This window comes from Lithobates pipiens, unplaced genomic scaffold (genome assembly GCF_037356315.1).
Source record: "Lithobates pipiens isolate NorthernLeopardFrog02 unplaced genomic scaffold, aLitPip1_a1.2 Scaffold_13, whole genome shotgun sequence".
NCBI classification, from domain to species: domain Eukaryota; kingdom Metazoa; phylum Chordata; class Amphibia; order Anura; family Ranidae; genus Lithobates; species Lithobates pipiens.
In genome coordinates, this window is record NW_027507718.1 from 456,404,859 (window position 1) to 456,430,154 (window position 25,296).

At 46.2% G+C, this 25,296-nt stretch overlaps 1 protein-coding gene across 1 annotated transcript in view; it reads right to left on the minus strand.

Moving 5' to 3' along the window:
- The window catches only part of LOC143975412 (proton channel OTOP1-like), a 119,780-nt gene that overhangs the window by 65,978 nt on the left and 28,506 nt on the right, over nucleotides 1-25,296 (minus strand). Inside the window, exon 4 of the mRNA XM_077477789.1 lies at nucleotides 13,748-13,806. Coding sequence (XP_077333915.1) covers nucleotides 13,748-13,806 — 59 coding nt within the window. The remainder of the gene's footprint in view (nucleotides 1-13,747; nucleotides 13,807-25,296) is intronic.

Below are 25,296 nucleotides of genomic sequence, written 5' to 3' on the forward strand. Positions count from 1 at the left end.
GTGCTTGGTTTTCAGGGTCCTGTACACGGCTAGGCTCGCAAAAAGTCTCACACTTGAGGTATCCCCATACTCAGGAGAAGCAGCAAAATGTATTTTGGGGTGTAATTCCACATATAACCATGGCACGTGTGAGCAAAATATTTAGTGACAACTTTGTGTCATTTTTTTTTTTTCAATCACTTGTGACAATAAATAAAATATTCAATGGGCTCAACATGCCTCTCAGCAATTTCCTTGGGGTGTCTACTTTTCAAAATGGGGTCATTTGGGGGGGGGGGCGGTTGTACTGCCCTGCCATTTTAGCACCTCAAGAAATTAGATGGGCAGTCATAAACTAAAAGCTGTGTAAATTCCAGAAAATGTACCCTAGTTTGTAACTTTTGCGCAAACCAATATACACTTATTGACATTTTTTTTACCAAAGACATGTGGCTGAACACATTTTGGTCTAAATGTATGACTACAATTGAGTTTATTGAATTTTGTTTATAACAAAAATGTAGAAAAAAACGTTTTTTTCCCAAATCTTTGGTCTTTTTCCATTTATATTGCAAAAAATAAAAATCGCAGAGGCAATCAAATACCATCAAAAGAAAGCTCTATTTGTGGAGAAAAAAGGACGCATATTTTGTTTGGGTACAGCATTGCATGACCGCGCAATTACTAGTAAAAGCAGCGCAGTGCCTAATTGTAAAAAGTGCTATGGTCATTGAGCAGCCAAATCCTCTGGGACTGAAGTGGTTAAGGACACTATGCTGGAAGCCACTTCATTTCTGCACAAAAGTTGTTGCTAGTGGAGAACATTACTGCTGGCTGTACTGCTGAGCTTTTGCTGGACTGAATGCTGCCGGCAGATACAGGGATTGCCCACTTGAGTCATACTGGCCAGTGTTCCTCCCTCTGAAAAGTAATCTGCTGATGAAACATTCAGCAAGTTTGTTCCTCAACTAAAGAGGAAGTCTTCCTCAGTCCCTGGTTGTCATGCGGACAGACTGAGGCAACTATTGCAAGGGAACCTGTGTTCAAGACTGCGGTCCCTTGCATCTTGGCCTGGCTGCTTGTTGCCAGAAGGCAGCCGTGTCTTTGTCCCCAGAGTTGCTCTTAAAGAAGAAAGGGAACTGCTGGGAAATATTGTTCATATCCAAGTGAAAATTATGATGGACTGTGATATGTCAAGGACACTGGGGTAATAACTAGTCAGGTAGAATGAGCTATGGCAAGGGGGAAATTCTTACCTTCCATGTGAATAATAGACTAACCCACACATCAGAATTGTTTCTAGTGTTGGTCACCAGGTGGCGTGAGTGGTGCTGACCTGAGTGAACCTCAATTCTTATTATGAGTATTTAATAGAACATAAGAAGTAAGAAGTAAAGTTCTTTAGAACAATGTAAAAGGGGTGGCATTCTCCGCTGAGAATGGGGCCCACTTCCATATGTATATGGTTCAGACCTATTATATAGTGTACTTACACTGCTGTGCTGTCCTTGGCTAAGGACAAGTAACAATTACTTAACCACTCATGTATATATTGCACTCTGTTATTCTAGAGATAGGATGCATTTGCATTGCTGCTTATTTCTCTTTCAGGTGTTCCTGCACTGTTGTGTCTTCCTTGGACAAAGAGAGATAGTGATCCAACATGGATGATAATGCTAACCATTCATGCTCCCTTTATTACTGTACATATTAGATAGATAGTTAGGATATAAGGCTAATGTTAATATTCTCTCCCAGCTGGGTGGTACACCACATGTTAAACTGTATATATAATTCCTGTTATTTATCTATCCTGTGTGAACTACCATTTGCTCATACTTGTTTCTATTCTGTGATATGCTATGTTCATTACTTGTTGTTATTATTCCTCTCCTGTTTCCCCACCCATCCCAGTTTTTGCCAGGACATTCACTCAGGTTTGATAGCTCAAATTATTTTTAATTTTTTTGCAAACTTTGAGATGTAGTTTTGTAGGCAGGGGAGAATGTAGCACCCTGATGGTTAGGCAAGGTTGCTAGTTGCCTAGGCCAATTGATAGGAGATCAATTGATTCCATCCTAATTCTGGAGTTGTTACACTTCTCTCTTCTGTCACTATATGTCTGGGTATCTGGTGACATTAGATAAGACAAGGGCATTGTAAGGACAGATTAGGAATAGATAGGGTATCTCAGCCAATGGGCAAGGATCTTCTTAGGTCCCTTGGCCTGCTGGGAGAGCCTATTTGGGTGAGGTCAGGTGATTGGGGTTCTGTGCCACCTGGACGTCTGTCTGGGTGGACGTGTGTTGTGCTGCCCAGGCTGCTAGCCAGAGTCTGAGGCCTATCCCAGGGACATCTGGCTGCTAGGCTGTCTGAGGGCCTATCCAGAAGCAAGAGAGCAGCGTAGTCCAACCATAAGTAATGGTTCTGCCAGCCGGAGAACCTTTCGTGGTCGGAGGTAGAGGGGAAGCTGTTGCCACTAAGGGACCAACCACCTTATTACCAGGGACCACAGTGAGAAGCTGAAGCAAGTACTGGAGCAGTATTCTCACCAACCGGGAACAGTGAAGAATTGGGAAACTTTAGCAGGTGTCAAGCCAGGGACCCAGCCAGTGGAGGTGACGCTTGCAGAGCAGCCTTATGTGCCAAGCCAGGGACCGAACAGGCCAGTGGGGTGATGCTTGAGGAGTATCTACGAATGCCAATCTAGGGACACAGCGGGGAAGCAGAGATGACACTTGAGGAAGATACTCAAGATTGGAAGAGCTCGGGAGATCCAGTGGCAGTGGATCAGCAAGTCTAGTGAGAGAGACTGAGAGCTCAGTGGAGTGAAGGTCTACAAGAAGCGATTGTAGAGGAAGTATTGAGGTTTGTTACAACTTCTGATAGAAACTGTTATAAGCCTGTGCCATAGGAGACAGCGATCTTACTCATGCAGATGTGGTGTCTTGCTGGATGCCTCTCTCCCACAGTTCTGTTTAAGAGAAAATAAATCTCTTTGCATTCAAGAAGTGTCTGGCGCCCATGAATTAACCTTGCACTACACCCACCATGTCTTGTAACCCACTCTACATAGAAGGATGTCAGCTGTCCCTAACTCTGGAGGTAACTATTAGGTCTAAAACGCCCGGGACCTTGCTACATATGCATGAAGGTAAAAAACCTTCTCTGTGCAGCAGTCCCCCCAGCCCTCCCTAAAACTTACCTAAGACCCAACTTGATCCAGCAATGTACTTGAGAGCCTCCTCACTGGCTGAGACAGCAGCAAGAGCCATTGGCTCCCTCTGCTGTCAATTACAGCCAGTGAGCCACTGGAAGAAAGAGGGGGTGGGGCCAAGCCATGGCTCTATGTGTGAATGGACATGTACGGGAATTAACCTGCTTGGGTGCCCCCTGCAAGCTGCTGGCTCTGAAAACATTCTGCTGTAAGGAGGGGCCAGAACGGCCGACAGGAGAAAGGGAGAATCAGGGGCTGCTCTGTGCAAAACCACTACACAGACAGGTAAGTATGACATGTTTTTTATTTTATTAACCACTTCAATACTGGGCCATAGTCATATGACGTCTGCAGATGGGATCTCCCATCCTGGGCGGGCGTCATATGACGTCTTCGGTATCTCCCCGTGAGCCCTCAGAGTGGCGATCGTGGATGACAGCCCATCCCTGATCCGGGTAAAGAGCCAATAACAAATGGCTCTTTACCATGTGACCGGCTGTGTCCAATCACAGCTGGTCACATTCATAGCCCTCATGCACGGTGCACGGATCGGGGATGCGGCTTGTCACCCTAACACAGCCCAACCCTGATCACAGTAACGAGCCAATGAAATTGGCTCTTTACCAGGTGACCGTCTGTGTCCAATCACAGCCGGTCACAGAATGTAAACAAACCGCGGTTACGAGATGTTACCGGGTTCTCCTCCTCACACACCGATCGTGTGTGAGAAGGAGATTGTGGTAACATATTGTTACCGCTTACAGTGCACACCAAAACACACTGATTGCCCCCCCAATAAAGAGTACCTGTCACAGCCCATCAGAGTACCTGTCACCACCCATCAAAGTACCTGAGTACCTGTCACAGTCCATCTGAGTACCCGAGTACCTGTCACAGTCCATCTGAGTACCTGAGTACCTGTCACAGCCCATCCAAGTACCCAAGTACCTGTCACAGCCCATCGGAGTACCTGTCACCACCCATCAAAGTACCTGAGTACCTGTCCCAGCCCATCTGAGTACCCAAGTACCTGAGTACCTGTCACAGCCCATCCGAGTACCTGTCACCACCCATCAAAGTACCTGAGTATCTGTCGCAACCCATCCGAGTACCCAAATACCTGAGTACCTGTCACAGCCCATCTGAGTACCCAAGTACCTGAGTACCTGTCACAGCCCATCTGATTACCCGAGTACCTGCCACAGCCCATCTGAGTACCTGAGTACCTGTCACAGCCCATCTGAGTACCCGAGTACCTGAGTACCTGTCACAGCCCATCTGATTACCCGAGTACCTGCCACAGCCCATCTGAGTACCCAAGTACCTGTCGCAGCCCATCTGAGTATCCGAGTACCTGTCACAGCCCATCTGAGTACCTGAGTACCTGTCACAGCCCATCTGAGTACCCGAGTACCTGTCACAGCCCATCTGATTACCTGAGTACCTGTCACAATATATCTGAGTACCTGAGTACCTGTCACAGTATATCTGAGTACCTGAGTACCTGTCACAGCCCGAGTATCTGTCACAGTCCATCTGAGTACCCAAGTACCCGGGTACCTGTCACAGTCCATCTGAGTACCCGAGTACCAGCCACAGTTCATCTGAGTACCCGAGTACCAGTCACAGTTCATCTGAGTACCCGAGTACCAGTCACAGTCCATCTGAGTACCCATCACAGTTCATCTGAGTACCCGAGTACCTGTCACAGTTCATCTGAGTACCTGAGTACCTGCCACAGTCCATCTGAGTACCCGAGTACCTGTCACAGTCCACCTGAGTACCCGAGTACCTGTCACAGTCCATCTGAGTACCAGAGTATCAGTCACAGTTCATCTGAGTACCCGAGTACCTGTCACAGTCCATCTGAGTGCCCGAGTACCCGTCACAGTTCATCTGAGTACACAAGTACCTGAGTACCTGTCTCAGCCCATCTGAGTATCAGTCACCACCCCATCAGAGTACCCAAATACCTATCTGTAGCCCATTAGATTACCCTAGTACCTGTCACCAGGCCATCAGAGTACCTGAGTACCTGTCACCAGGCCATCGGCATGCCCGAGTACTTGTCACCAGGCCATCAGAGCACCCGAGTACCTGTTACCAGGCCTTCAGAGTACCCGAATATCTATCTCCAGCTGATCAGAGTACCCAAGTACCTGTCACCAGCCCATCAGAGTACCCGAATACCTACCTTCAGACCATGCCTTATAGAATATATGTTGGGGTGTTTGCTTTCCAAAATGGGGTCATTTTGTGGGTAATTCCACTGTCCTGGTGCTCCTAGACCTTCAAAAGTGTGATAGGTAGGAATGAAATGAGAGGTGTAATTTATGCTCCTAGAACACCTGAAGGTACTACTTCAATGTTGGTCCTCTGTATGTGGACTGGCTGTGTAAAAGTCTCACACATGTGGTATCGCCATACTCAGGACGAGTAGCAAAATGTGTTTTGGGGTGTAATTTTTGCTATATACATGCTATGTGTTAGAACTATATTATAAATTGACAACTTTGTGTAAAAAAAAAAAAAAGATTAATTTTCTTTCCACGTTTTCTGAAGACTTGTGTAAAAAAATGAACCGTTCAAAAGACTCATTATGCCTCACAGAATAGACGTTGGGGTGTTTGCTTTCCAAAACGGGGTCATTTTGTGAGTAATTCCACTGTCCTGGTGCTCCAGGGCCTTCAAAAGTGTAATAGGTCGTTAGGAAATTAGAGGTGTAATTTATGCTCCTAGAACACTCGATTGTGCTCTCTGCATGCTGGGCCTCTGTATATGGCCAGGCTGTGCAAAAGTCTCACACATGGGATATTGCCATACTCTGGAGGAGTAGCAGAATGTATTTTGGGATGTAATTTTTGCTATGTATATGCTTTGAGTTAGAAATATCTTATAAACTGACCACTTTGTGTAAAAAAAATATATATTTTTAATTTTCTTTCTACATTTTCCGAAGACTTTTGGAAAAAAACTAACCATTCAAAAGACTCATTATGCCTCATAAAATAGACATTGCGGTGTCTGCTTTCCAAAATGGGGTAATTTTGTGGGTAATACCACTGTCCTGGGGCTCCAGGGCCTTCACAAATGTAATAGGTGGTTAGGAAATTAGAGGTGTAATTTTATGCTCCTAGAACCCCTGACGGTGCTCCCTGCATGTTGGACCTCTCTGTGTGGCCAGGCTGTGTAAAAGTCATACACATGTGGTATAGCCATACTCGGGAGGAGTAGCAGAATGTATTTTGGGGTGTAAATTGAAGTATGCATATGCTGTGTGTGAGAAATAACTTGTTATTATGACATTTTAAAAATTTTTTTAAAATAAAACAAAAATTCTTAATTTTCGCAAGAATTATGGAAAAAAAGTACAACTTCAAAAAACTCACTATGCCTCTTTCTAAATACCTTGGACTGTCTACTTGGTCATTTGGGGGGTATTTGTACTTTTTTGACCTTTCAGGGCCTCAAGAAATGAGATGGCCATCAGAGGCCATCAGTGCATCAGGTGTGATCAGGTGTAGGGATGAGCTTTGAGTTTGGGGGTAAAGGGGGTACAAAACTACCCCTACCATTTCACAAAGAAAGTGTAAAAAATTGTTCAAAAACACACACTGTTGGGAAAAGTCCTTTATTAAAATTAAAACATTTTTTTTAAAAGATTCCAGCGGTGGTAATCCACTCTTTTTATCCAGCGATGGCTGATCTCTTCTCCGGGGTCCAGCGATGGGTGATCTGATCTCTTCTCCGGGTTCCAGCGATGGGTGATCTCTCCCGATGGTCCAGCGCAGCGCATCCATCCTGAAGTCGGAAGAAGACCCCCGGATGGCGGCAGCAACAACGAAGAAGAAAGCCAGGCTCCTCCGCTAGTAAAAGAGCAGAAGATAGCGGAGTCTGGTGAGAATATCCCCAAGACGGAAAAAGAGAAGACCACCGGAGCTGTCTAATAAATTATTTTTAAAACTTGTGTTGTTTTTTTATTTACACTTTTTTTTACCAGGTGAATGGGTAGGGGTACATCGTACCCCACACTCATTCACATAGGGTATCTGGGGGGCCCCCTTTTTAAAGTGGGCTCCCGGATGCCGGATTCCTATTCCGCCTGCACACTCCGACAACCAACGGCCAAGGTTGTCGGGAAGAGGCCCTTGTCCTCATCAACATGGGGACAAGGTGCTTTGGGGTGGGAGGGCCGCAGGGCCCCCCTTTTCCCAAAGCACCCCCCATGTTGAGGGCACGCGGCCTGGTACGGCCCCACCCCCTTTCCTGACTAGCCGGGCTGCATGCTCGGATAAGGGTCTGCTATGGACTTTGGGGGGACCCCCACGCAGTTTTTTCGGCGTAGGGCTTATCCTATAAATCCATACCAGGTGACTGGGCCAGCGAGGTGTCACTCTCGCCGATGGAGGTGGCCACATTCACTTCCTGTGCTAGTTCCATCTACCTGAAGTCACGTTCAAAATTAACTGACTTTTCTCCGTGTGTAGGCAAGTCCGTTTATTTCAAAAGTCTGGCGGACTAGCACACAGACACTGCCGAGTCCGGCGGATAATTTTGAGTTAAAACTTCTTTCTAAGTCCGCCGGACTTTTGGAAAGACCAAGTCCACCGGATAGTCCGTTCGTGTGTATGCGGCATAAGAAAGTGGAGATTTGTGGAACCTCTAGAGGTAGAAGAGGCTTTGCGTACTCTATCCTTCACTTATGAAAGGATGCTAGCATCCATTAGGGGAAAACATGACAAATTTCTTCTACATTGGCAACGATGGATAAATTGGCACAACACACATCATAAGTAAGGAATCTTTCATCAGACAACGATCTGGTAAATTATCTAATTACTAACTGTAATATTAGGGGTAAATACCCTACTTTTTCCCTATGGTCTCTGTTGTAAGGTGAATGCAATGTTAACATATTATTCTGTTGGCTATTACTGTTTAAATCTCAGTTTACGATACCTATTGATGTATGATGATGTGATTAATAATTCTGTAAACTGCCAAAATTTGAATAAAAATTATTGAGAAAAAAATCACCAAATTAGTAAATAGAGTCCACCTGCGCGCTGTGAATGGCCGGGCAATCTTCTGGGACCTGGGACGTGTCCCAGAAGACTGCAGGGAGGGAGAGGGGAGAGGTGAATTTCCTGCTGGTGCCATGGAGTCAGAGGAGGAAGTGGGAGCTTGGTGCCCTTAAAAACTGGGTGCCCGCTCCCCCCACTCCAAAAAATGACATGCCAAATGTGGCATGTCAAGGGGTCACTTAAAGATGAAGTTCCATTTTTGGGTGGAACTCCACTTTAATCTCAGTATACATATGGCTGTTCTGTGAAGCCCTCGGGGGTTTGTTAGAAAACACTAGTGAACAAAACAGCATCAGGAAGGCCACCAGACAGGTCAGGGATAAAGTTTTGGAGAAGTTTAAAGCGGGCTTAGGTTGTAAAAAAAATCCCAAAAATATCCCTAAGTCTGAACATTTCACAGAGCACTATTCAATACATCATTCGAAAATGCAAAGAGTATGACACAACTGCAAACCTACCAGGACATGGCCATCCACCTAAACTGACAGGTTGGGCAAGGAGAGCATTAATCAGAGAAGCAGCCAAAAGGCCAATGGAGGAGCTGCAGAGATACACAGCTCAGGTGGGAGAATCTGTCCACAGGACAACTATTAGTCGTGCACTCTACAAATCTGGCCTTTATGGCAAGAAGAAAGCCATTGTTGAAAGAAAGCCATAAGAAGTCCTGTTTGCAGTTTGTGAGCAAACATGTGGAAGAAGGTGCTCTGGTCAGATGAGACCAAAATTGAACTTTTTGGCCTAAAAGCAAAACACTATGGGTGGCTGAAAACTAACGCTGCATATCACCCTGAACACACCATCCCCATCGTGAAAAATGGTGATGGCAGCATCATGTTGTGGGGATGCTTTTCTTCAGTAGGAACAGGGAAGCTGGTCAGAGATGATAGGAAAATGGATAGAGCCAAATAAAGGGCAGTTTTAGAAGAAAACCTGTTATGCCCTGTACACACGACCGGTTTTCCCATCGGAATGAACTCTGAAGGTTTTTCCGACGGAATTCCGACACAATTCTGCTGAAGATGTCTTGCGTACACATGATCACACTAAATTCCGACCGTCAAGAATGCATTGACATACAACAGGTACGACAGGACTAGAAAAAGGAAGTTCAATAGCCAGTAGCCAATAGCTTCCATCCCGTACTTGCTTCAAAGCATGCCTCACTTTTGGTACGTCAGAACAGCATACAGACGAGCGGTTTTCCCGATAGGAATTTGTTACGTAGGAAAAATATAGAAAATTTCTAGGTTCGTCAGAATTTTCAAAATAAAAAGTTTGATGGGGCATACACGCGGTCGGAATATCCAATGAAAAGCTCCCGTCTGACTTTTTCTGTCGGAAATTCTGACCGTGTGTACGGGGAATTAGAGTTTGCAAAAGACTTAAGACTGGGACAGAGGTTCACCTTCCAGCAGGACTGGGACCCTAAACCTGCAGCCAGATTCCATACAAAGGAATGGTTTAGATCATAGCATGGCCCAGTCAAAGTCCAGAGCTAAATCCAATTGAGAATCTGTGGCAAGACTTGAAAATTGCTGTTCACAGACACTCTCCATCCAATCTGACAGAGCTTGAGCTATTTTGCAAAGAAGAATGGGCAAAAATGTCACTCTTTAGATGTGCAAAGCTGGTAGAGACATCCCCAAAAAGACTTGCAGCTGTAATTGCTGCAAAAGGTGGTTCTACAAAGTATTGACAAATGCACGCCACACTTTTCACATATTTATTTGTAAAAAATAGTGACAACCATTTATAATTTTCCTTCCACTTCACAATTATGTGCTACTTTGTGTCGGTCTATCACATAAAATCCCAATCAAATACATTTACATTTTTGGTTGTAACATGACAAAAATGTGGGAAATGTCAAGAGGTATGAATAATTTTTCAAGGCACTGTATGAGACACTTGCACCTGTGAAAAAATTATAACAATTAAAGGGAAGGTACTGTATAGTAGTCATAAATATATTTCCTTATTTTGTTTATTACGGTCAGGGAAAAAAAAGTTGTAGTATCCTGGAGTTTAGGCAGGGTTGCGCCTAAATTTACCTGCCAGGAGTAACTACCTTGGGTAATTGTTAGAGATCAATTGATTTCTCCCTAAGTCTAGCATTGCTGCACTTTTCTTTTCTTCCACTAGGTGGCCGGGTACCTGGTGGCATTAGCCCTTGTACACACGGTCGGAGATTCTGTCGGAATGTTTCCTATCGGACCGTTTTGTCGGATATTCCGACTGTGTGTGGTCAGCATTGGACTGTTTCCGTCGGACCAATTTTTCCAACTTGCCGGTAAAATTTTCCGACAAAATGCTCCTATCGGACATACTCCGATCATGTGTAGCCTACTCCGACGGACAAAGTGCCACGCATGCTCAGATCAAATTCCTAGACTAAAGCTATTGGCTACTAGCCTGAACGTAGTCCCGTCGAAACGAAATAACATCATCACGTTATGTACAATCGGATTTTCCGACAACTTAGTCCGACCGTGTGTATGCAACCTCACTTCCGGACCTCTTCCGGAATTAATCCGTCGGAATTACTCAGACGGATTTGGTTGTCGGAATAAAAAAAAGATTCCAGCGGTGGTAATCCACTCTTGCTATCCATCGACGGAACGATCATCTCTCCGGGGTCCAGCGATGGCTCATCTGAATCAGCGCAGCAAATCCATCCATCTTCTGTCTCCATGGAGGAGACACTGCGGGGATTCCGGCAGCCTGATGTTTGTTATATGCAGAGGGCGGGGCCACCCGTCACCTGACCCCGCCCCCTCTGACGCAAGGGGAAACCCGGGGTTCCCCGTGACGTATGGGTGACCCCGCACCCCTCTGATGTAACACAGGCAGGTTTCCGTTACATCAGAGGGGGGCGGGGTCACCCATACGTCAGGGGGAAGCCAGGGTTTCCCCTTGCGTCAGAGGGGGGCGGGGTCAGGTGACGGGAGGCCCCGCCCTCCGCATATAACAAACGTCAGGCCGCCGGAATCCCCGCAGTGTCTCCTCAGTGGAGACAGAAGATGGATGGATTCGCTGCATTGATTCAGATGAGCCATCGCTGGACCCCGGAGAGATGATCATCCGTCGCTGGATAGCAAGAGTGGATTACCACCGCTGGAATCTTTTTTTAATTTTTTTTATGTTTAATAAAGGAATTTTTCAAAAGTGTGTTTGTCTTATTTAACTATTTTTTACACTTTCTTTGTGAAATGGTAGGGGTACTTTTGTACCCCCTTACCATTTCAAACAGGGGGGGCGGGATCTGGGGGTCCCCTTGTTAAAGGGGGCTTCCAGATTCTGATAAGCCCCCCGCCTGCATACCCCCACAACCACCGGCCAGGGTTGTGGGGATGAGGCCCTTCTCCACATCAACATGGGGACAAGGTGCAGACCCCCAAAACATCCTCCCAATGTTGAGGGCATGTGGCCTGGTACAGTTCAGGAGGGAGGGGGGCGCTTTCTCGTCCCCCCTCTTTTCCTGCGGCCTGCCAGGTTGTGTGCTCGGATAAAGGGTCTGGTATGGATTTTTAGGGGGACCCCCACGGCAATTTTTTTTTTATTTGACGCGGGGTTCCCCTTAACCTCCCTGGCGGTATGATTCAGTCCGGTTTTAGGTGCTGAAAGCGGTACAATTATTTTGCATGGGAATTTGGCGTTTTATTTTGTAGTCCTGTAATTCTTAGGAATAACTCTCCTAAATCTGTTCAAACCAGAGTCTAGCAGACATCCCGGGTATGATAAAGTTTATAATATAATAAAGAATACTAAAAATTATTCAATAATGTCATCAAATCCAAAAACACTGAAAAAGGGACACTTTTTGGTTGCTATGGGCAATCTCCAAATTCCAGGCAGAAAAAACAGTATTTATAATATAAAAGTGCATGCAGGGCATTGCACAGACCACTAGGGACAAAGGGGGTGTGTATTTTTTAATACTGCACTGTAATCTGTAAGATTACAGTGCTGTGTGTGTTTTGTGTATTTTAACTTTTTTGAATTTGCCGCCGTTCTCCGCTCCCGTGCGCCGTAACGTCGCAGGGAACGGAGCTCGGCGGCATTCGGCACTGTGAATCGAGCGGAGGACAGCTCGCTCACACAGCGCGGGGGACATCACTGGATCCAGGGGACAAGGTAAGTAAGTCTTACTGTGTCCTCCCCTGCATCCAGCGAAGCGATCCCGAGTCTGGCTCGGGGTTACCGCTTCTATCAGTAAATTCCTAACCCGAGCCAGACTCGGGATTACCGCTAGGGGGTTTAATATCCATACCAGACCTGAAGGGTCTGGTATGGATATTTAGGGGGAACCCCACATCAATTTTTTTTTTAAATTTGACGCAGGGTTCCTCTTAATATCCATACCAGACCTGAAGGGCCTGGTAATTTAATTTGGGGGACCCCCACGCTTTTTTATTTATTTATTTATTTATTTTTTTGTCAATGACTTTCAATGAGTGTTCTCTGTATTACGGAGCCGACAATTCATAATAGCTGCGAGTGATTTTAAAGGACTTTTTTTCCTGCATAAATGACACTTTGTGCAGGGACAGTTCTAAGCACGGGAAACATGTGCCCCTTCACAGGCATACTATAGACCCCCCGTACGAAATTTAAAGGAATATTAAACTTTTATTGTTTCACTTTAATCATTATTAAAATCACTGCTCCCGAAAAAACGGACGTTTTTAAAACTTTTTTTTGCATTGATCCATGTCCCCTGGGGCAGGACCCGGGTCCCCAAACACTTTTTAGGACAGTAACTTGCAAATTAGCCTTTAAAATTAACACTTTAGATTTTGAACGTTGGAGTCCCATAGACTTTAATAGGGTTCTAAAGTTCACACGAAGTATGCTATATACTAGCTCCGTCGAATCTTCTTTATACATTCGACAGACACCATAAGCCTTCAAAGACAGATTCGACCGTAATTCATGTGGATTTTCGGACTAATGCAATTTTTGAACGAAAAACAAAATAAATAAAAACGAATTTCGGGAGTAACTACATAAATTAATTTTTCGGACAAAAAACTAAATTCCGAAACAAAATATTTTACTCTGCACATGTCTAACCAGAAGTGATGTTTCTGCCGGCCGGAGAGCCTGTCTTGGTCAGAGGTAGAGGGGAAGCTGTTGTCAATAAGGGACCGACCACCTTATTACCAGGGACCACAGTGAGTAGCTGAAGCAAGTACCGGAGCAGTATTCTCACCAACCTGGGACGATGGAGAATCTGGAAACTTCAGTGGGTATCAAGCCAGGGATCCAGCCAGCAGAGGCGACACCTGTAAAGCAGCCTTGTGTGTCAAGCACATGTATACATGAGGTCTTTACAGGACATAACTTGTGTTTTTAACTCAATATCATTCTGCCAGCAAGATCCTGCATATTAACATTAGTAAATTATTACATTCATGTGCAAAAGGTCATATAGTTTACCTTACAATGTCAACCAAGTGATAATTACCTTTCAAGAGTTTTAAAGGACTGGATGACATCTTTTGCGTGGAACCATAAAAAGTATACCTAGGAAAAAGCAGAGCACAGTCTTTTATATTTCAAATGAATGTATAATATTGAGATATATGTATGTATATGTATATATATATATATATATATATATATATATATATATACACACACACACACACACACACACACTATATTACTGAAAGTATTGTGACGCCTGCCTTTACACGCACATGAACTTTAATGGTATCCCAGTCTTAGTCCGTATGGTTCAATATTCTTCTGGGAAGGCTGTGCACAAGGTTTAGGAGTGAGTCTATGGTAATGTTTGACCATTCCTCCAGAAGTGCATTTGTGAGGTCAGGCACTGATGTTGGATGAGAAGGCCTGGCTTATGAGAAGTCTCCGCTTTAATTCATCACAAAGGTGTTCTATCAGGTTCAGGTCAGGACTTAGTGCAGGCCAGTTAAGTTTCTCCACCCTAAACTCACTCATCCATGTCTTTATGGACCTTGTTTTGTGCACTGGTACAAATCATTTGGTGGAGGGGGGATTATGGTGTGGGGTTGATTTTCAGGGGTTGGGCTTGGCCCCTTAGTTCCAGTGAAGGAAACTCTTAAGGCGTCAGCATACCCAGACATTTTGAACAGTTTGGGGATGCCCCCTTCCTCTTTTCAACATGACTTTGTACCACTACACAAAGCAAGGTCCATAAAGACATGGATGAGCGAGTTTGGTGTGGAGGAACTTGACTGGCCTGCACAACTGTGTTTCCTGAAAAACTTTGTGGACGGCCTTCCCAGAAGAATTGAAGCTGTTATAGCTGCAAAGGGTAGGCCAACTCAGTATTGAACCCTACGGACTAAGATTGGGATATAATATATATATATATATATATATATATATATATATATATATATATATATATATATATATATATATATATATATATATATATATATATATGGCAGAATTTATGATTTCTTGCCCATTTTTCAGAGAATATAATAACACAAAAACTTTTCTTTCACTTATGGCTAGTGTTTGGCTGAAGCCATTTATTATCAATCACCTGTATTTACTCTTTTTAAATTGTAATGGCAACAGAAACTACCCAAGTGACCCTGATAAAAAGTTTACACACCCCAGCTCTTAATACCCTGCATTGCCACCTTTTAACATCAATGACAGCTTGAAGTCTTTTGTGGTATTTGTGGATGAGGCTCTTTATCTTCTCAGATGGTAAAGCTGCCCATTCCTCTTGGTAAAAAGCCTACAGTTCCTGTAAATTCTCTTGGGCTGTCTTGCATGAACGGCACGTTTGAAATCTCCTCAGAGTGGCTCAATAATATTGAGGTCAGGAGACTGAGGTGGTCACTACAGAACCTTCCTTTTATTCTGCTGTAGCCAATGACAGGCCAATTTGGCCTTGTATTTTGGATCATTGTCATGTTGGAATGTCCAAGTATGTCCCATGTGCAGCTTCCTGGCTGATGAATGCAAATGTTCCTCCAGTATTTTTTGATAACATACTGCATTCATCTTGCCATAAATTTTGACCAAATTTCCTGTGCCTTTGTAGATTACACATTTCCAAAACATCAGCGATCCACCGCCGTACCTTTCATCATAGGCCTTGTTGATTTCTCTTCAAGTGTTGCGTTTATGGTTGTGGCCAAAAAGTTCAATTTTGGCCTCATCCAGAAGATTTGGCCAGAAGGTTTGAGGCTTGTCTCTGTTCTGTTTGGTGTTTTTTAAACGAGATACTTTGTGGCATTTGCGTAGTAATGGCTTTCTTCTGGCGACTCGACCATGCAGCCCATCTTTCTTCAAGTGCCTCCTTATTGTGCATCTTAAAACAGCCACACCAAATGTTTTCAGAGAGTCTTGTCTTTCACGTGAAGTTATTTGTGGGTTTTTCTTTGCACCCCGAACAATTTTTCCTGGCAGTTGTGGCAGAAATTTTAGTTGGTCTACCTGACCGTGGTTTGGTTTCAACAGAACCCCTCATTTTCCACTTCTTGATTAGAGTTTGAACACCATTGATTGGCATTCTCAATTCCTTGGGTATCTTTTTATATCCCTTTCCTGTTTTATACAGTTCAACTACCTTTTCCTGCAGATCCTTTCACAATTCTTTTGCTTTCCCCCATGTCTTAGAATCCAGAAACGTCAGTGCAGTACTGGATGAAAGATGCAAGATGCATTGACCTTTTATACACACACACACACACACACACACACACACACACTAATTACAAGAAAACAGATCACAGGTGAGGATGGTTACCTTGAATAGCCATTCAAACCCCTTTGTGTCAACTTGTGTGCATGTTATCAGGCCAAAATTGCAAGGGGAAGTAAACTTTTGATCAGGGTCATTGGGTAGTGTCTGTTGCCATTGGGATTTAAAAAAGCATAGACACAGTTGATTGATAATAAATGGCTTCAGCCAAACACTAACCATGAGTGAAAGAAATGTTTTTGTGTTATTCATATTCTCTGAAAAATGGCCAAGAAATCATAAATTCTGCTCACTGTAAACTTATGAGCACAACTGTATATACACACACATATACAGTACATACAGTATCTCACAAAAGTGAGCACACCCTCACATTTTTGTAAATATTTTAGTATATCTTTTCATGTGACAACACTGCTACAATGGAAATTAGTCAGTGTACAGCTTGTATAACAGTGTAAATTTGCTGCCCCCCTCAAAATAACTCTTTTCTCTCACCAGTGTCATTTGACTTGTTAGTTTTACAAGGTCTCACGTGTGAATGGAGAGCAGGTGTGTTAAATTTGGTGTTATCACTCTCACACTCTCATACTGATCACTGGAAGCTCAACATGGCACCTCATGGCAAAGAACTCTCTGAGGATCTAAAAAAAGAATTGTTGCTCTACATAAAGATGGCCTAGGCTATAAGAAGATTTCCAAGACCTTGAAACTGAGCTGTAGCACAGTGGCCAAGACCATACAGCGGTTTAACAGGATAGGTTCCACTCAAAACAGGTCTCGCCATGGCCAACCAAAGAAGTTGAGTGCACGTGCTCAGTGTCATATCCAGAGGTTGTCTTTCGGAAATAGACACATGAGGGCTGACAGCATTGCTGCAGAGGTTGAAGGGGTGGGGGGTCAGCCTGTCAGTGCTCAGACCATATGCCGTACACTAAACCTAAACCCTTGCGTTCCTTCACCTTCCTCAATGGAAGGTGAAGGAGTGCAAGGTCTCTAACATCCACCAGCTCTGTGATGTCATCATGGATGAGTGGAAGAGGACTCGAGTGGCAAACTATGAAGCTCTGGTGAACTTCATGCCCAAGAGGGTTAAAGCAGTGCTGTAAAATAATATTGGCCACAAAAAATATTGATACTTTGAGCCCAATTTGGACATTTTCACTTAGGAGTGTACTCACTTTTGTTGCCAGCGGTTTAGATCTTAACCACTTGCCGACCACCACACGATGATATATACGTTGACAGAATGGCATGGGCAGGCGTATTGGTTTTGTTACAGGAGCGATCCATGCTGCGGGGTAGGCCACCAAATCATGGCCACCCCCTTGCGATCGCTCTTGACAAATGGGAAGCTTCCTCTGCCTATGAACTGTAAACACAGGTCAGAGGAAGTGATGTCATCCCTCCTCGTGCTTCCTTTTCCATTCAGGAACCGTGGAGAGAGGACAAGAAAAGTGTGTTGCACCAACAGCACACTAACACCAGTACACATAGGCACACAAATCACCTCCTGCACCCCCAGTCACAGAGTCACTAATTTCAGTGTTCATTTTTTTTACTGATCACTGCATTTGGTGTCATTTGTGACTGTAAAAAGTGTTAGGGCAGTTAGTGGTAGGCTTGATGCCCCCCAGTTAACCCTGTCACCCCCTGTCGCCAGTGTTACTAAGCAATCTTTTTTCTGATCATCGTATTAGTGTCACGGTGACGCTAGGTAGCCAGTTAGTTATACTTTTTATAGTGTCAGGTACCCTCATATACTACCTAATAAAGGTGTTAACCCCCTGATTGCTACCTAGTTAACCCTTTCACCCCCTGTCAACAGTGATCACTGTATAAGTGTCATGGGTGACTCTAGGTAGCCAGTTAGTTATTTAGGTTCACCGTCAGCTTTTTATAGCGTAAGGTACCCCCATATACTACCTACCTGGTGTCACCGGTGATCACCGTATAATGTATATGTTTTTCATTGCGTCAGGGTACCCGCCATTTAGTACCCAATAAAGGTTTAATCTCCTGATCGCCTGCATCAGATTAGTGCCAGTAGCGCTAACATCAACCCACGCAGCATACACCTCCCTTAGTGGTAAAGTATCTGAAAGGATCAATATCTGATCTGATGAGATCTATACTAGCATTCCCAGCAGTTTAGGGTTCCAAAAAATGCAGTGTTGGTGGGATCAGCCCAGATACCTGCTAGCACCTGCATTTTGCCCCTCTGCCCAGCCCAGCCCACTTAAATGCAGTATCGATCGATCACTGTCACTTACAAAACACTGAACACATAACTGCAGTGTTCGCAGAGTCAGGCCTGATCCCTGCGATCGCTAACAGTATTTTTGGTAGCGTTTGATACAGTTGCTAACAGCCTAGGAGCTTTTTTCCTGTGAGTCTCACTAGTGAACCAGTAAATTTAGAGCTAAAAATGGCTCAAAATTGAAGGTAAACTAGTGAAGAGGCCTACACGTTTCTGAGCATGACAGATAGTGAAGAGGAAGTCACTTATCTGTCAGATTCCGGCTCAGAATACGATCCTGTAGATGACAGTGGCTCCATGACAGATAGCTCTGATGGCGGAGTTGTGGTCCCTGCCAAGGTCAGGCGTACCACACCCCAATCTTTTTCTGCTGCTGTTGAGGTGCAAGAACCACAGGGCTATCTCGTTGCTTTGAACTGGCAGGCACCAGCAGCCTAGTACACCCTGGTTGTACATCCACCACTGCAGCATCACGTGGTGACGTGGCGAGTCCCATAAGTGCAGTTCAAGCTGTCGAGGTGGCAAGCACAAGTAGTGTCCCACTGTCACCAAGAAGACAAAGACAGGCCCGTCGTGCCAATAGTGTCCTTCCCGCAGAATTCCCAAATCCTTATTGGTAACCCGCCACTTCTGCAGCACCCATACTTCCCCCATTCACTGGCCAACCCGGAATTCAGGTGGAAACAGTTGATTTTTCGCTGTTTTTCACCAAAGAGCTCTACAGATCTATTGTGGACCAAAGCAATTTATATGCTGATCAATTCATCGCCACTAATCCCCAGTTGTCCCTTGCCAGAGATTGGAAACCAATTACGGTTTCTGAATTTAAGATCTTTCTGGGCCTATCCCTCGACATGGGCATAGTTAAAATGAGTATGTTGCGGTCATATTGATACACTGACCCAATTTACCATATGCCCGTGTTCTCTGCCTCCACGGCCAGAGCACGATACGAACAGATCTTGCGGTTCTTGCACTTCAACAACAATGTCTTCCTCGTGGAGACCCTGGATACAATTGGCTCTACAAAATTCAGCCCCTTGTAAACCACTTCAACAAATGTTTTGCAGCCTTGTTTACTCCCGATCAAGTTGTCTGCGTTGATGAGTCCCTGATTAAATTTTCTGTCCGCTTGTCTTTCAAACAGTATCTTTCCAGCAAGCGTGCCAGATACGGGGTCAAGCTGTATAAGCTCTGTGACAGGGCCACAGGCTATACATATAGTTTTAAGGTTTACGAGGGAAGAGATAGTCACGTAGAGCCGGAGAACTGCCTAGATTACATAGGGAGCGCTGGCAAGATTGTGTGGGATTTTGTGTCACTCTTATTCGGAAAGGGGTTACCATTTGTATGTGGACAATTTTTAGATGAGCGTGCCACTTTTTAGTCACTTGTTTGATCATCAGATTGGAGCATGTGGCACAATGCGACCTAATCACCATGTCTTACCCCAGCGCTTTCACACTACAGACAATGGTGCAGCTTTTTTTAGGGCGGATTTCAGGCGCTATTTCTAACGCTATAGCGCCTGCAAAACGCCCTGGTGTGAAAGGGGTCTTATTGACATTTTTTTACCAAAGACATGTGGCTAAATACATTTTGGCCTAAGTGTATGACTAAAATTGAGTTTATTGGATTTTTCATATAACAAAAAGTAGAGAATATAATTTTTTTCAAAATTGTCGGTTTTTTCAGTTTATATCGCAAAAAATGAAAATAGCAGAGGCAATCGAATAGTGATGGACGAACTTCCGACGGGACGTTTCGCGAACGCGGCCAAAAGTTTGCGAACCGCAAGGTTCGCGGCGGACTCCATTGACTTTAATGGCAGGCGAACCTTAAAAACCTCCAGGTCATATTTTCAGCCACAAAATACTTACTAGCTGTGCACACATAGTCCCACAACATGGACACTGACATAACAAAAGTATTAAGTGAATCTGGGATCGACAGCGACAAGCATTCCTTTTTTATCTGTGAAATTTTGACAATTCAGGAGCGCATGAAGGCCATGGAGGAGAGGAAAGGTCAGGGCAGGCTATGAAGGGGGTGCAGGAGATGATCAGTGCCACAGTCAGGGCAGCGCAGTCCTGTGCCAGTGTCCCAGTGTGCCAACCTGTGCTTGAGCCCCTCCCTCTGCCGGGCCCTTACCCCCACCTATGCAGGTCTCCACTGCGGTGGTCCGGAGGTGCCAGTCCAGTGCTGATCCTCAGCCATGGTGCTGGCACTGCCTGCTGATTGGCTTCTCCGCTGCTATCTCCCTCACTGTCTGAAACCAGCACCGCGATAGAGACTGAGCACTGACACCAGCACCGTGATAGTGGCTAAGCACTGACACCAGCACCGTGATAGAGAGCACTGACACCAGCACCGAGATAGAGAGCACTGACACCAGCACCGTGATAGAGAGCACTGACACCAGCACCGAGATAGAGAGCACTGACACCAGCACCAAGATAGAGAGCACTGACACCAGCACCATGATAGAGAGCACTGACACCAGCACCGTAATAGAAAGCACTGGCACCAGCACCGAGACAGAGAGCCCTGACACCAGCACCGTGATAGAGAGCACTGACACCAGCACCGTGATAGAGAGCACTGACACCAGCACTGTGAGAGCACTGACACCAGCACCGTGATAGAGAGCACTGATACCAGCACCGTGAGAGCACTGACACCAGCACCGTGATAGAGAGCACTGAGACCACACCAGCACCGAGATAGAGAGCACTGACACCAGCACCATGAAAGAGAGCACTGACACCACACCAGCACTGAGATAGAGATCACTGACACCAGACTGATACCAGCAACTCGCTGCGGGACCCAAATATATGACACCGCTCAACCTCTTCAAACAGATGGGTACGGGCATATAGTACGGTGTGCTTTTTTTTGTACAAGGAAGTGAGCCAAAGGTAAAAAAAAGGTCTGTGTGCTCAATTAAATAAATAGTTTATAGAGTTATGCATATATATGGTCTACTGGTCACATGTGTTGAATTCCGCCGAGATCCACGCCTCATTCATTTTTATAAATGTGAGGTAGTCAACACTGTCGTGAGCTAGGCAAGTGTGCTTATCGGTCACAATCTCCCCTGCTGTGCTGAACGTCCTTTTGGACAGGACACTGGACGAGGGGCAAGCCAACAGTTTCATTGCAAATTAGGCAAGCTCTGGCCAGAGGTCAAGCCTGCCCACCCAGTAGTCCAGGGGTTCATCACTTCTCAGAGCGTCCACATCGGCCGTTAACCCGATGTAGTCGGACATCTGTCAGTCTAGGCCAGGCATGTCCAAAGTCCGGCCCGCGGGCCAATTGCGGCCCGCGGTCCGGTTTTGAACGGCCCGCCTGGTTGTTTAAACATATATATCTTTTGTGGCCCCCGGCGATCTCCCAGCGCGGGGGCCACAAAAGATGTATAGTCCAGCTGCCTCGGAGGGAGGAGGCGGGACGAGTGCCGTGCACACAGGAGGAGAACTTCCTGTTTACACGGCAGCTGTAATAGGAAGTCCCGTCTCTGCCATTGGACGACTGTGCTGTCCATCAAAGGAGGCGGGACTTTCTCTTAAAGAGGCCGTTGTGTAAACAGGAGATTCTCCTGTAAGATGTCTTTGGCGCTCGTCCTGCCCTCCATGGCTGCACTGATGGTAATGGTGGCTGAATTCCTGGCAATTGCAATTGTGGAGCTGCATTCCTGGCAATGGTGAGTGAATTACTAGCAATGGTGGCTGCATTCCTGGCAATGGTGGGTGAAATTCCTGGCAATGGTGGGTGAAATTCCTGGCAATGGTGGCTGCATTCCTGGCAATGGTGGGTGAAATTCCTGGCAATGGTGGGTGAAATGCCTGGCAATGGTGGCTGCATTCCTAGCAATGGTGGCTGCATTTCTGGCATTGGTGGATGCATTCCTGGCAATGGTGGCAGCATTCCCGGCAATGGTGGCAGCATTCCCGGCAATGGTGGCAGCATTCCCGACAATGGTGAGTGAATTCCTGGCATTGGCGGGTGAATCCCTGGCAATGGTGGGTGCATTCCTGGCAATGGTGGGTGCATTCCTATCAATGGTGGGTGCATTCCTGGCAATGGTGCCTGCATTCCTGGCAATGGTGGCTGCATTCCCGGAAATGGTGAGTGAATCCCTGGCAATGGCGGGTGAATCCCTGGCAATGGTGGGTGCATTCCTGGCAATGGTGGGTGCATTCCCGGCAATGGTGGCTGCATTCCCGGCAATGGTGGCTGCATTCCCGGCAATGGTGAGTGAATTCTCTGGCAATGGTGGCTGCATTCCTGGCAATGGTGGCTGCATTCCTGGCAATGGTGACTGCATTCCCGGCAATGGTGACTGAATCCCTGGCAATGGCGGGTGAATCCCTGGCAATGGTGGCTGCATTCTTGGCAATGGTGGCAGCATTCCCGGCAATGGTGAGTGAATTCTCTGGCAATGGTGGCTGCATTCCTGGCAATGGTGGCAGCATTCCTGGCAATGGTGACTGCATTCCCGGCAATGGTGACTGAATCCCTGGCAATGGCGGGTGAATCCCTGGCAATGGTGGCTGCATTCCTGGCAATGGTGGCAGCATTCCTGGCAATGGTGGGTGAAATTCCTGGCAATGGTGGGTGAAATGCCTGGCAATGGTGGCTGCATTCCTAGCAATGGTGGCTGCATTTCTGGCATTGGTGGATGCATTCCTGGCAATGGTGGCAGCATTCCCGGCAATGGTGGCAGCATTCCTGGCAATGGTGGGTGAAATTCCTGGCAATGGTGGGTGAAATGCCTGGCAATGGTGGCTGCATTCCTAGCAATGGTGGCTGCATTTCTGGCATTGGTGGATGCATTCCTGGCAATGGTGGCAGCATTCCCGGCAATGGTGGCAGCATTCCCGACAATGGTGAGTGAATTCCTGGCATTGGCGGGTGAATCCCTGGCAATGGTGGGTGCATTCCTGGCAATGGTGGGTGCATTCCTATCAATGGTGGGTGCATTCCTGGCAATGGTGCCTGCATTCCTGGCAATGGTGGCTGCATTCCCGGCAATGGTGAGTGAATCCCTGGCAATAGCGGGTGAATCCCTGGCAATGGTGGGTGCATTCCTGGCAATGGTGGGTGCATTCCCGGCAATGGTGGCTGCATTCCCGGCAATGGTGGGTGCATTCCCGGCAATGGTGGCTGCATTCCCGGCAATGGTGGCTGCATTCCCGGCAATGGTGAGTGAATCCCTGGCAATGGCGGGTGAATCCCTGGCAATGGTGGCTGCATTCCCGGCAATGGTGGCTGCATTCCCGGCAATGGTGACTGCATTCCCGGCAATGGTGACTGCATTCCCGGCAATGGTGGCTGCATTCCCGGAAATGGTGAGTGAATTCTCTGGCAATGGTGGCTGCATTCCTGGCAATGGTGGCTGCATTCCTGGCAATGGTGACTGCATTCCCGGCAATGGTGACTGAATCCCTGGCAATGGCGGGTGAATCCCTGGCAATGGTGGCTGCATTCCTGGCAATGGTGGCAGCATTCCCGGCAATGGTGGCTGCATTCCTGACAATGGTGGCAGCATTCCTGGCAATGGTGACTGCATTCCCGGCAATGGTGACTGAATCCCTGGCAATGGCGGGTGAATCCCTGGCAATGGTGGCTGCATTCCTGGCAATGGTGGCTGCATTCCTGGCAATGGTGGCAGCATTCCCGGCAATGGTGAGTGAATTCCCGGCAATGGTGAGTGAATTCCCGGCAATGGTGGGTTAATTCCCTGGCAATGGTGGGTGCATCCCTGGCAATGGTGGCCGCTGCATTCCTAGCAATGGTGAGCGCTGCATTCCTAGCAATTGTGGGTCTGCAGATAGACACTGATCCTTGTTTTGCTTCACAGTTCTTTATTTAAAATGTTAAGTTTTTTTTTCCTGAAGTTTTCTTAAAGTGAAGGTGCGTGTTATACGTCAATAAATATGGTGTATCCAAATAATACACTTGAGCTCATCTATTCACCACACACAGCCACAAATCAAGAGAATTCTTGAGGGGAAGTGTATTAGTGCTCGGATGGACACACTTAGACCGAATTTTAATGGTTCAAAGAATGTCAGGCAAAATGGTCGGCCCTCGCGCATGTTCAGTTCATCAAATCTGGCCCTCTTTGAAAAAAGTTTGGACATCCCTGGTCTAGGCGTTCACTGATGCTGGATCTGGATGAGACCTGTCGATGGGCCAGCTGAAAGAATGACCTCATATCAGAAGTCACCAACACATCTTCAAACTGCCCTCTTCTTGCAGGCACTGTTGGATTGGTACCCGCAACTCTTTCTCTGGGAGTGGGAATTCCTCCTCTGCCAGCGCACGCAAAAGCAGAATGCAGCATTTCTCGAAGCAAGGCCTGGAAGTGCTCCATATTGACAGACCTCTGTGATGGTGGTAACATTTCTGCCATTTTGTTATTGTACCAGGGGTCTAAGTACGTTGCCACCCAGTACTGGTCCTTGACCTTTATGCTTTTTATACGGGGGTCCCTGTTAAAACACTGGAGAATGAAAGCCCCCATTTGCACTAAACTGGAAGCGGTGTGGTGGCCTGGCTCCTGCTCATCATCCAGGATAATGTCATCCTCCTCGTTCTCCTCTCCCCATCCACGGACAACAACAGGGATCCCAGAAAGGTTTAAAGCATGCTCTTCTTGCTCCTCCTCATCCACCCCAGCACCATCCTCCTCTGACTCCTCTTCAGACTCCTGTTGTCCCCCCGGGAATTCATCCAGCATTGCGACTTCCTCATCTTCCTGCTCCTGCTCCTCCACGGCTTGATCAATGAGACGATGCAATGCACGCTCCATAAAGAAGGCATAAGGTACAATGTCACTGATGGCACCATGGCTGAGACTGACCAGTTTGGTGATCTCATCAAATGGCCGTAGAAGTCTGCATGCGTCTCGCATTAGCAGCCACTGGCTCGGTGAAAAAAAAACAAGCTCCCCAGAACCTGTTCTACCGCAGAGTACGTACAGGTAGTCGTTAACTGCACGTTTCTGCTATAGCAGCCTATCAAGCATATAGAA